The sequence below is a fragment of the Vicugna pacos genome, chromosome 22 (genome assembly GCF_048564905.1).
Source record: "Vicugna pacos chromosome 22, VicPac4, whole genome shotgun sequence".
NCBI classification, from domain to species: Eukaryota; Metazoa; Chordata; class Mammalia; order Artiodactyla; family Camelidae; genus Vicugna; species Vicugna pacos.
In genome coordinates, this window is record NC_133008.1 from 23,098,817 (window position 1) to 23,112,376 (window position 13,560).

The 13,560-nt window shown below is 43.0% G+C and overlaps 1 protein-coding gene across 1 annotated transcript; it reads left to right on the plus strand.

Moving 5' to 3' along the window:
- Positions 1 to 8,631: 8,631 nt before the first annotated feature.
- LOC102525774 (olfactory receptor 10H4-like) lies at positions 8,632 to 9,567 on the plus strand. Its single transcript, XM_072946987.1, has one exon. It carries the CDS (start codon positions 8,728 to 8,730, stop codon positions 9,565 to 9,567), a length of 840 nt encoding a protein of 279 aa, XP_072803088.1. The 5' UTR covers positions 8,632 to 8,727.
- Positions 9,568 to 13,560: the final 3,993 nt, after the last annotated feature.

A 13,560-nucleotide genomic window follows, 5' to 3' on the forward strand; every position in this document is an offset into this window, starting at 1 on the left:
TTGAAGGATGGGCTCCTGGCAGAACTACTGAGCAGGAGAGTGGGGGAGAGACAGTCCTCCTGACACTGGTAGGACCCTAGGGAGGCCAAGGCCCCCTCCTCACAACACTGATTTGAGGCATTAGGTGCACCCTCCCTGCAGAATCTCTACAGCCTCCACAGGGGCAGGCCTAGCCTCCTGGCAGGTCCACCCACATCAGGGTCAAGTGGGCAAGGTCAGAATATGATAAACCAGGTGAAGACGTGGCACACTCAGGAGAAAGAGCCGCCAGTGCCCAGAGGGTTTCAGCTCCGTGAGCACCTTGTAGCGCGGGGGTGGCAGATGGCCACATAGCGGTCATAGCCCATGACGGTGAGCAGGAAGGAGTGGGTGAATCCGAACCTGAAGGAGAAGAACATCTGGCTGGCACAGGCCATGAAGGAGATGGAGCGGTGGGTGGAGAGCAGGTCGGCCAGCATGCGCGGGATGATGGCAAAGGTGCAGAGGATCTCAGAGATGGAGAGGGCGCACAGGAAGAGGTACATGGGGGTGTGGAGGCTGCACTCCCTCCAGATGGTGGCCATGATGAGCAGGTTGCCCAGCAGCGTGAACAGGTACATGAGCAGGAAGAGCAGGAAGAACATCAGCTGGAGGTGGGGGAAGGTGGAGAAGCCGATGAGGATGAATTCAGTCACTGCTGAGAGGTTGGCTCCCTGCATGGAGGCTGTGCCTGAAGTGAGGTGTGACATGCAGAGCTCAGCTCCTGGCGGGAGGGCTGCTGATGGCCTGCCGACTTCACCCCTCACGAAAGGGGCACCAATGAACTACGATAAATTCGTCATCTCAAACCTGAACCCTTATTCCTCGGTCCACTCCCAGTTCCAATTCCCATAACACTGTCCTGAAGACCCCTAGCTTCAGTGTCCCCCCCCATACACACACCATTTGTAGCTCCCATTTTCAAGCCGAGCGCTCCCTGCATCTGAGGATCCGGCTCCCTAAGTTAGGAAGCCCCATCTCTGCCTGAGTCACAAACTGTCTCAAATATTCCCATCTGAAACATATAATTTTTAAAAATTGAGGTGAAATTCATATAGCATAAAATGAAAGTGAACAATTCAGTGCCATTTAGTACATTCACAGTGTTGTACAACCACCACTTCTATCAAGTTCTGAAACATTTTCATCATCCCAGAATAAACCCTGTACCCATTAAGCTGCCTCGTTTTCCCCCTCCTTCAAATTCCTACTAACCTCCAGTAGCTGCTGAGGGCACAGGGGGGTGTGTGGCGACCCAGACATGGGTAGGGAGAGGTGGAGAGAGGTAAGTATGGGCACCCTGGACTGAACTGAGTGTCCAGAATTGAAGCTGTTTACAGAGGGAGAATGAACAACGTTGCAGAGTAGACAGAGGGAGAGAGGGTCAACTGTTTTTACTCATAACTCTTATTACACCAACTATGTGGCTTCTTGCCACACCACAGATCAGTTCTCTCTGGACACCAGCTGGGTGTCCTACAGTTCAGTTCAATTCTGACACTAACTACCTGGAGTTAATATCAGATTCCACAGGGGAGGGGCTCAGTCCCACAAGACGGCTCCGACTTCAACACCAGTCACAGGTATTGGGTGCCTGGGGTACCCACACTTCCGTCCGAATTGGATACAAATTTGGAATTTTACACAACTCACCCCCTTTCAGGCTCCACACTTGGTGTAAATGGCTCACAGAACTCAAGAAAGTGCTTTACCTGCTGTCTCTAGTTCATTACAGAAGATGCAACCCAGGAATAGCCAGGTGGAAGAGATTCACAGGACGAGGGGCTGGGGAAGGAGTGAAACGCTTCCTTGCACTCTCCGGATGCACCGTTCTCCCAGCACTTCCATGTGGTCACCAACCTGGAAGCTTTCCAAATCCTGTTGTTTGAGGAGTTTTTAATGGAGTTTTCATCCCAGAGCCATGGCTGATTAAATCTTTGGCCACTGGTGATTGACTCAACCTCTAGCCCTCTCCTCTCCTCTCCTGGAGGTCTAGGGAGTAGAGCTGAAAGTTCTAATACTAAATCATGCTTTGGTCTTTCTGGAGACCAGCCCCCATCTTGAAGCTACCTAAGGGCCCACTAATCAGTTCATCACCATAAAGAAGACACTCATATTGCTCCTGAGATACTAACAGTTTCAGGAGCTGAGTATCAGGAACCAGGGACAAAGACAAAAAGACCAAATATTTATGGATTATCACAGGGAGCTGTAAGGTAATGTCAGACTTCTGGTTTGAATCACCAGGACAACAGGGATAGGGTAGAAATTGACGGAGAAGAGAAGTTGGGCTACTCAGCATGGCTGGAAAACACTGAGTGCTCATATTACCCAAGAGGCACCATTCTCTAAGACCCAGCTCAAAATTACACTTACTTGGGAAGCTTTCCAGCTGCCCTCACCCGAGGGCTCAGCACTGGATTCCCACTCTGGGCTCTTCCAGCTCCTGCCTTCCCTCTGACCCTACCTTGACCCCAGGAGGTTGAGGGCATCTGTATCCAGCCCTATCTCCCCCAAGACCGAGAGCTTCTCAGCCCTCAGCAGGGGCTGGTGTCTCTCTGGGCAGAGAGAAGCAGCAGGGAGTCTTTGTTGCATGTGGATAGCTGGAGGAGTAAATAGGGACTGCAGATCCCTGAAGGCCCCCTGAGGTCCCTCCAGCCTCTCCAGGCCCCGAGGACTGCCCTTTCAGGTTGGTTTCATGGAGAGGCTCCTGGGGACAGCCTGCTGGGAATCCTGCAGCAGCGATAAAGCTCACAGTATCAGGTCTTGTCTGTGGCTGGACAGCATCAAACAGGAAGGAGAGCATCTTCTGCTCTCCCCTGCTCGCTGTTTATTAGAAGAAGCAGCCCAGGCAGAGGGGGACCAGGAGGGAGAGGGTAGGAAGGAAGGATAATACAATTGTGGGTAGCACTGTTCAGTTTGGGGATGGGGTCACAGTTCGGGAGAAGGATAGAAAAAGGGTTTCTTAGACTTCAGAGGTTTCTGGGGGTCTTTTGAGTTTGCTCATTTTGGGTCCCTGATTCTCATCCAGCCTAAGTGCTCTTTGTAGCTTATATGTCAGAGTTTCTCAGCCCAGTGTGACTCTGTCCCATGGTTCATATTTGGATATGTCTGGAACATTTTTGATTGCCATGTCTTATGGTGTGGAGGGGATGCTACAGGCATCTGGTGGGTGAGGACAGAGATGCTGCTAAACACTGCACAATGAAAAAGAGAGCCAAAGAATGATATGACACCAAATATCCCCAGAGCTGAGGTTGGGAAATCTTGCTCTAGGTGTATCATGTCTCTGTCGCTGTGTCCTAGTCTGGGGCAACTGCTAAGCTGCAGGGGAGGTGCTGAGGGAGACAGGTGTGAGCAGGGTGCACTTCTGTGATGTGTGTGATTTTGCTTAGCACCTGTGTACAATTCATCCTACATGAGACCAGAGGAGACAGAATTCTGCCCATCTGTCAGAGGATTTCAGAGATCTCAGCCTCAAGAACCATGGCCATTCCACCAAGCGGGAGGTGGGAAGGTGGACTGCAGGGATGAGGCAGGGGCTGGAGGAGATCAGCCTTCTAGGGGACACTGTTTTGTGTGGTTACCAGAGGTACCAAGTGCCCCACTGGGGTCAGAGACCATGAGTTCAGAATGGGGCCAATTGGTGTCATCTGGTGCAGAAGGATGACAACAAGCCAGCTCAGAAGAAGGAACACAGTCGCAAAGTCAGTGATAACAACATTTATTAGGTAATTCTGAGCCCTTTACGTGAATCCTCATGGACCCACCAAAGGCAGTTCTCTGGGTACTCTCATTTTCAGTTGGGGTGAGGAGGCTTGGCACTGAAAAGTTCTTTCTCAAAGACACAGTGGAAGCAGGGATTTGAACCTTGGATCTGATAACTACATACCTTGTACAAATTTAAGAAAATTCTCCCTGGAAGCCAGATTGGAGTGGGAGCAGTGGAGTGGACATGGGAGGAGCCGGAGGCTGTGGTCCAGGAGAGAGGAGATGGAAAACGGATGGAGAGGAGGGGGAGAACTGAGAACTACTTGGGTGGGAAGGAAAGTGCTGAGTAAAGGGAGAGGTGAAGCCCAGGAGGCAGTTGATGCCAGTGTCTTGGTTTCTGGGTCGAGTGCTTAGGCGTTCAGATTTGTTTTTCAGGTCATAAATGCAATCTTCCTGTCTCCAAAGAGCATCCTCACTCTGGGGAATTTCCTCACTGTCCCGATGATTCTGAGTCCTTCGATTTCCAGGCTGAGCCCTACTGTGGGGGAAACTTAGAGACAATGCACTAGACAAACTACGAGCAGGTGCAGCTATGAGGGGGCCCTTCCCAGAGACAAGGAGTTCAGAGGTCTGAACTTAGTCTTGGCAAACTGTACCTTTTCAAGAAATTGTCTCTAGATGTTTTTATTTCCTCTTTGATTTCTTCAGTGATCCACTGGTAGTTTAGTAGCCTGTTGTTTAGCTTCCACATGTTTGTGGTTTTTGCAGTTTTTTTTTTTCTTGTAGTTGATTTCTACTCTTATAGCCTTGTGGGTGAAAAAGATGTTCGATATGATTTCAATTTTTAAAAATTTACCGAGGCTTGCTCTGTGGGCCAGCATGCGTAGCATAGTCTCATGCACTATATTTTTAATGTGTCCAAATGGAATTATGATAGAGGGTTCATCATGGGTTTTTGGTTTTTTGCTTTATTCACTCAATATTATTTAAAATTCCATTTACACTGCAATGTGTACATCTAACACCTGCTTGGTGCTTCAGTGTTTGCATCTAATCATTTTACCTGCTTTCTCCCCAATTTTGGATAAGCAGGCTTGTCCAATTCCCCCACAAAAGCAATGCTACAAGGAACACCCTCTTATATGCTCCCTATAAATAGGTTTGAGATATTGAGATAATACTTAGGACCCAATTTGCTGGTGTACAGAGCATGTATACTCTGTATTTTCACCATTCTACATTCTCAGTAGTAATGTAGGAGGCCAATCAACATGGCATTTCTAATTTTGGAAACTGAATAAGCATACAGTGAAATTCTGTTTTTTCCTTCCCCTCTCTCGCTCTCCCCTCTCGCTCTTCTTTACTGAGCATCTTTATATTTGCCTGTAACTCGTTCTGTGATTTCTCTCCTCATACCCTTTTCTCATATCTGTATCAAGGTTCCTACTCTGTCTTCATTTTTCTAGATAGTGTAACCTTGTCATTTTGACATAATGCAAATTATTTTTTCCAATTTTCCATATTCCTGATAACTTTATCCAGGATATCCTCTGTGAAACAAAAATCCTTAATGTTGGGGTTTTCATGTTTTAAAAAATCTTCTTAACGTTTGTGCTTTTGAAAGTCAATAATATAATTCTCTTATGCTTCTCCTATAAACATTATACTTTGTCTTACATATTTATATCTTGAATCTATCAGGATTTATGTTCACCTGTGGTCTTGAGCAGAAATTCAGGTTTACTTTTCTTCATAACATGAAGATTTTTTGCACCACAAACTAGTAAACAATTTATCTTTTCCCTTTGATTTGTGCTGCTACATTTATCATATTTCAGGTTTTGAATAATAAAGGGATATCTTCTGAGATATCCAGTCAATCTAGTTTATGTCTATGTCTATTCTAGGCTTATACTTTGAAAAATGATTTTGACATAATAATGTGTCTCAGTACCCAGGAGGGCATATCTCTCCTGGTGACTCCATTTTCATAAGATTAGTATAGTTCTTTACTGACCTTTTTTTTTTCCAGAAGGAGTTTTAGGGTAGTTTTATCAAATTCAGTCAGTTTACTGGAATTTTAAGTGCAATTGCACTGATGATATAATTTGGATATAGCATTGACCTCATTACAATATTAGCTCAACTCATCTCAGAGTTCTTCAAATATTCAGATCATCTGCATTTTATTAATGGCTAAAATTTTTGGTTTTGGGTGTACTGTATGTTTTTGGTTAATTTCTAGCTATTGTATAACAGAGGTTCTCAGAGTTTGATATGAGGAACCCTGGGGGTCTCTGAGATCCTTTCTGGGGTTCCAAGAGGCCCTTACTTTACCAATTACAAGTCAGAGTGTGTTTTCATAGTATACTTCAACTACAACAATGTGTCACCACAGACTAAATGAAGAAGCAGATTCAAGCATCAAGTTGTCTCCTGCAAGGCAGAGGTTAGGCGTATTTGCCAAAATGTAAAAACCACTCTTCTCACTAAATGTTTTTTGAAAATGTAACTAGTCTTATAAATACATTACTAATATCATCATGTAACAGGTCTATTAGCAATCTTTTAAATGTCCTAATAACTAAATATTTTTAAGGATTCTCAGTTTTAACTTCTAGCATGGTAAACAGTGACAGTTACAAACCCACCCAGACAAAAGTCATTTAGGGGCCTCAATAATTTTTGAACTTAAAAGGATCCTGAGATTAAAATGCTCAAGAGCTGTTTCTTTATTGTTTGTGTCATCATTGGAAGTGTCACCTTACTTTTACTTAAATTCTATATTTTGAATGATCACTACTGGTGTAACGCTATGAGAAATGCTATGTGTTTTGAAGGGTGATTGTGCCTTCTGCAGTACTGTGCCCTCTGACTGTTCTAACATATTATATCTTGATTCTTTTATCTTTTTGGATAGATGATCATCCTTACACAGCGTCTTTGTTTTTCTTTCCTTGTAGCGCCACTCATGACTTTCAGCTCCATGTTAAGGAACAACAGAGACAGTGACTGTCCTTGGCTTCTTGCTGGTCATAGAATAGTGCATGTAAATGTCCCCACTTTGTACATGATTGGCTAGTTTTGTAGTATATATTATTTGTCTTGCTAACGAAGTCTTCTTTGATTTCATGTTGCAAAAAGACTTTTTTAAAAAGTCATAATACACATACATATATCAAATCATTATGTTATACATTTAAAACTGATACAATGTTGCAAGTCAATTATATGAAAAAAATTTAAATTGTAAATAGGAGTTGAATTTTGGAAAATATATTCCTTCTTTGATCAAAATAATTATGTGATTTTTCTTCTTCAGTTTGTTGATGTGATGAATCACATGGCAGGTAATCTGCTGCTGGAGCATCTTGTCATTTGCGGGATAAACTAACACCACTTGATCATAATTTACTAGTTTTACTACATTTTATTTGACTAGGGGATATCCCTTGGTGTATGCAACTGGTTGTAATTTTATTTTTATTTTTTAATGGAGGTATTGTTAATTTACAATATTACATTAGTTTCAAGTATACAGCATAGTGATTCAGTATTTTTACAAGTTATACTCCATTCAAAGTTATTACAAAATAATGGCAGTAATTACCTGCACCATACAATATATCCTTCTTGCTTATCTTTTTTATACATAGTAGTTTGTATCTCTTCATCCCATAGACCTAATTTTCCCCTCCTCCCTTCCCTCTCCCCTTTCAATTACCACTAGTTTGTTTTCTACATCTGTGAGCCTGTTTCTGTTTTGCATATCATTTATACTGTTTTTTACATTCCACATAAAAGTGATATCATACAGTATTTCTTTCTCCACCTGAAATTTCATCAAGAATAATATTCTCCAGGTCCATCCATGCCATTGGAAATGGCAGATTTCATTCTTTTTACTAGATGAATGCTATTCATATATATGACTACATCTTTATCCATTCTTCTGTGATGACGTTTAGGTTGATTCCATGTCTTAGCTATTGTAAATGGTGCTGCAATGATCACTGGGGAGTATGTAGCTTTTCAAATTAGTGATTTTATTTTTAAAATAAATGCACTTCTGGATCATAGAGTAGTTCTATTTTTTGTTTCATGAGGACCTTCCATACTGTTCTGGTGTTCTTTAAAATTAACACTTTGTTCAGGGAAATTTCCATTTCACTGTTACAGAGATCTTCTACGCTGCTTCCATTCCCAGACCATTTCTCTAGGTAACTTGGTTCCTTTTACTGTCATATGGCAACAGAGACATTAAGATCTTTGTTTCCTTAAAATACATTTTTTTCCTGCTTTCAAGATTGCTGACTCTGCTTTCCTTTGGTGCATATTTGCCTGGGATACATTTGTCCAACCTTTTATTTTCAAACATTCTCTTCAGTTCCTTTAGAAGAATAAATACATAACATGATATAAGATGGTAGGAATGAGTACCAATAAAACTGAATTAAAATAAATATGAATGGGTTACTCATTAAAAGGACAAAGATTCTCAGAGAAAAAAAAATTTGAACCTCAACATCCAAATACATGTTTTTGAGAACAGGCACACTATTCAAGAGAATGTGAGCTTGACCATCTGCATCTTCTCTTCAAGTTTACAAACATGGATCCTTTATTTCTTTTCATCACTGTTAATAATAAACCCAGGAGTCAAACTATGTCTTAAGTATTTAATATACTGATCTCACTTTATCTTTATCACAATGCTGAGTGATAAGAACTGCTATGATTTACTCCATCTTACTGATGAAGATTGTAAGACCCAGACAAGATAAGCAAATAGTTATATAGTATGGAGGTCTTCAATTGCTCTTTAATGTATGTTAGAACCTCTCTTTTAACCACTGTGCTTTCACTTTGTTTCTGATCTCACCAGATGCAGCATTTTTGTCTGGTCAGAACTATAGCACAATGTCTGAATTCATCCTCATTGGCTTTTCCAACTTCCCTTAGCATCTCCTGCCTGCCTTCTTCCTGCTATACCTGCTGATGTACCTGTTCACACTCCTGGGAAACCTGCTCATAATGACTACCATCTGGAGGGAGCACAGCCTCCACACGCCCATGTACCTCTTCCTGTGTGCCCTCTCCATCTCCGAGATTCTGTTCACTGTTGCCGTCACCCCTCGAATGCTGGGGAACATGCTCTCCACTCACCGCTCCATCTCCTTCGTGGCCTGTGCCAGCCAGATGTTCTTCTCCTTCACATTTGGCTTCACCCACTCCTTCCTGCTCATGATCATGGGCTATGTGGCCATCTGCCACCCCCTGCGCTACAACGTGCTCATGAGCACACGTGACTGTGCCCGTCTGGTGTCCTGGTCATGGGCTGGTGGCTCAGTCATGGGGATGATGTTGACGTTGATAGTTTTTCATCTCACGTTCTGTGGCTCTAACAAGATTCACCATTTTCTCTGCCATGTGCTTTCTCTATTGAAGTTGGCCTGTGGGAAGGAGACATCATCTGTCACCATGGGTGTCATCCTGGTTTGTGTCACAGCCCTGATGGGGTGCTTATTCCTCATCATCCTCTCCTACGTCTTCATCATGGCTTCCATCTTGAGGATCCCCTCAGCTGAGGGCCGGCACAAGACCTTCTCCAAATGTGTGTCCCACCTCACCATAGTGATTGTGCACTACGGCTTTGCCTCCATGATCTACCTGAAGCCCAAGGGCCCCCGTTCCATGGACAGCAACACTCTGATGGCCACCACCTATACAGTGTTCACCCCCTTTCTTAGCCCGATCATTTTCAGCCTCAGGAATAAGGAGCTGAAGAATGCCATGAAGAGAACCTTCCACAGAACATTCTGTCCCTCAAGCTCCTGATGGTGGCATGGAAATGTGACAGATGATTTGGGTTTAATAATGTCTGTGTCCATACTGCTCTTGTGGTGATTCAGGTCGCCGAAAATACCTCCACTCCATAGGAGTTAGATGTGTACTAGATGTTTGCTTTTCTCCAACTTGCTTTCCCCTCTTGCAAAGGCCCAAGCCATCAAAGTCTCTTACTTATACCCAGTGAGATGAATTCCATCACATTATCTGTGCCTTAGAATGCATTATCTATCTATAGGCAGGTGGAGAGCATCACAGGGAAGTGTCAGGCCCCTGATGGACATGATTCTTCTTGAATGGACTAGCGCAAGAAGGCTTCATTCCCCCACCCCTCAAAATAAGAATAAAATTACAAGGATAGTGATAAGTGCCACCAGAATTGAGTCTTTATGTATAAAGTACTGTGCCTAATGTTTTATTATTATTATATCTTAATTACAGCAAATGTACAAAAAAAAGTTCTTGCCTTAGAGAAAATGGTGTGTTCTTTACAGTTTTGTGCTAGGTTTTGGAGCTATAGACTGCAAGGCAAGTTTTTCTGTTGTGCTGAACTGGGTGAAGGAAGTTAGAATGCAAAGTGAAGAGAGAGCAAGAGGGAGAGAGAGACAGAGAGAGAGAGACAAGAGAGTGCTAGGCTAGGGGGAATAAAGTCCTTTAAAGAGATCTGACCATTTAATTGATTATTTAATTGATCATTTAAAAAATATATGGGGCAGAATCTGGGCAAGATGGAAGGAAGGAGAAGGAGGTTGGTACTAAGGCAATATGCATATGAGGATGGGGAAGAAGGGAAGAGGATGGAGGTAAGAAGGGAAGAGGGAACAAAGAAAGGGAGGAGAGAGAAAGGGAAGAGGGGGTCAGTGCTTAGGTAAGAACACAGGCATGTAAAAGTGTGCCACTGACATCTTTTTGTTTTGTTTTGTTATGTTTCGGGGGGGACGGTAATTAGGTTAATTAATTAATTAATTAATTAAATTATTTATTTTATTTATTCTCGAGGAAATACTGGGGAAGGAACCCAGGACCTCATGCATGCTAAGCACACACTCTACCACTTGAGCTAAACCCTCCCCCCCTGCTGCTGTCATCTTATTGAAATCCCTTTCCATTTTTCCCACACATAATTTTCAATAAAACATCCATTTTTATTACTGTGTTAAAGTTGCAGCTGTTTGGGGAGTGAGTTGAAAGGCAGAGTGCTATCTCAATATGGAACAGAGAGAGGTCAGAGATGGTCCCTTCATTATGAAGATGAGAAGCGTTGGCAGAGGTCACACAAATGTGAATGAAGGGAGTCACAAGGAGGTTTAGGTCTATCTGACTCCCACACTGGTGTTTGAGAATATATGTCACTGAGGATCCAGGAAGGGGGCCCTTTGTGGCATGTTAACTATTAACTCAAAGATGAGACCAAATATTTGAGTTGGAGGCAAAAGTGATTTTATAAAGATAAACCCATAGTCATCAGTCATCTCATTAGCATAAAAAGACACTCTTTCCAGAGGGTCAGGAACCAAAGACACCACCAAAAGACCAAATTCTTTTATGTTTGTTTTATGTTACATCTTATCACAGGGAGGCACATGCGAATGTCAGACTGTCTCCCTGGATCACCAGGACAATAGGAATAGAGCAGAATTTGGGAAGAGAGGTGGGGCCGTCTAGTTTGGCCAGAAGACACATTGCACATAAGAAACCAGTCCCCAGGACCCAGTCCCAAATGACTCTTATTCTGAAAAGCCATCCAGCCCTGGAATCTCACTCTAGGCTCCTCCAGCTCCTGCCTTCCCTCTAACCTTATCCCTACACCCCAAGGGACTAAGGGCATCTATTTCAAGCCCTGTCCTCCAACCCCACCCCCTAGACTGGGAGCTCCTCAGACTTCAGCAAGGGCTGGGTTCTTTCTGGGAAGAGGTGACACCAGAGACCTTTGTTGTGTGTGGACAGTTGGAGGAAGGAGTAGAGGCTGCAAGTTCCCAAAGGCCCCTTGAGGTCCCTCCCAGCCACTCCAGACCCTGAGGACAGATCTTCTAGGTTGCTGTCTTGGAGAGGCCCTAGGGAGCAGCCTGCTGGCAGCCTGCAGCAGGGATAAAGCACACAGGATGAGTTCTAGGAGCCCCTAGGTCCAATCCCACACCTGCCTGTGGGTACCGCTGACAGCATCCAGCAGGAGAGCTTCTTCTGCCCTTTCCTGCTGGGCACTTCATGGAAGAGGCAGGCCAGGGAGAGGGGAACCAGGACAGAGAGGGTAGGAAGGAAGCACCATACGGTTGTGGGCAGCACCGCCAAGCCTGGGGATGGGGTCAGGGCTGGGGAGAAGGGCCAGAAGAGAGGATCTCAGGCTTGGGAGGCAGCTGGGGGTCTTCTCTGTTTACCCCTCTGACTTCCAGGTTCTCACCAAGCCTAGGTGCCCTTTGCAGCTTCTGCGTCAGGGGTTCTTAGCCTGGGGTCATTCTGCCCCACAGTGGATGTTTGGACATGTCTGGAGGCAGTTTTGCTTGTCATGATTGTGGGAGGGAGGGGATGCTACAGACATCTGATGGCTGATGTCAGGGATGCTGTTAAATATAGTACAAACTTGTGTTAGCGTGGTACATTTGTTCCAACTGATGAACCGTTACAGATTATTATTATTATTACTATTATTATTACTATTAGTAGTAGTAGTACTAGTATTAGTATTAGTATTAGTATTATTATATAGATACACACTACTATATAGAAAATAGATCTATTATTATTACTGAAGTCCATAGCTTACCTTCTGGCTCACTTTTTGTGTTGTAATTTCTGTGGATTTTAACCAATTTTTAATGATATGGTATGAATTTGCTGGTGTAGTTTGGATTTTCACCATTCTACATTCTCACCAGCAATGCAGGAGGATTCCTTTCTCCCCATTTGCACATCAAGAAGGCAATTCTAACCTGGGGAACTGAATACATATACAGTAAAATTTCATTGCTTTTATTCATCTCCCCAACTTTTTTTTTGAGCATCCTTTCATTTGCCTGAGTAAATCCTTCTGCGACTTTTCTGCTCATATCCTTCATTCACATCTGTATTGAGGGTCCTATTTCTTCTTGTTTGTTCTTCTCTAGAGTGTTCTCTTGTCGGTTTTACACACTGCAAATGCTCTTGTCCCAGTTTTCCATTTGCCTGTTAACTTTATTAAGGATATCTTTGGGGAACAGAAATTCTCCTTTTCTTCCATTTTTAATTGAAGTATAGTCAGTTTACAATGTTGTGTCAATTTCTGGTGTACAGCATCATGTTTCAGTCATACGGATACATACATATATTCCTTTTCATATTCTTTTTCATTATAGGTTACTACAAGATATTGAATATAGTTCCCTGAGCTATATAGGATTAACTTGTTTATCTAGCCTACGTATAGTAGTTAGCAGGAACAGAAATTCTTAACGTTGACATTTTCATGTCTTTTAAAAATCAACTTAACGTTTGTGCTTTAGAAGTTTGGTTTAGGAAGTCCTTCTTCACTACTAAGATCCACAAAGTAATTCTCTTTCACTTTCTCATATTAACTTTATACTTTGTTTCACATTTATGTCTTGAATCCATCTGGATTCCACCTTTGCATGTGGTCTTTGGCAGAAATTCGGATTTACTTTGCTTCATAAAATGAACAGTTTTCCTACCACAAACTGGGAAACAATGCGTCTTTTCCATTATTTGTGCTGCCACCTTTATCACATATTACATTATGAATAATAATGAGATATTTTCTGAGATATCCAGTCAATTTAATGGATGTCTATGCCTGTTCCTGGTTCACATTTTTAAAAGTGACTACGACTCTAGAATGTGCCATAATCCCTGGGAAGACAAATCTCTCCTGCTCACAGTAATAATGATAAGATGAGTATCGTTTTGCACTGACTTTATTTTTCAGAGGAAATTTAGGATAGTTACTAAATTTACAGTCCATTCACTGGAGTCGTAAATGCAATTGGACTGATG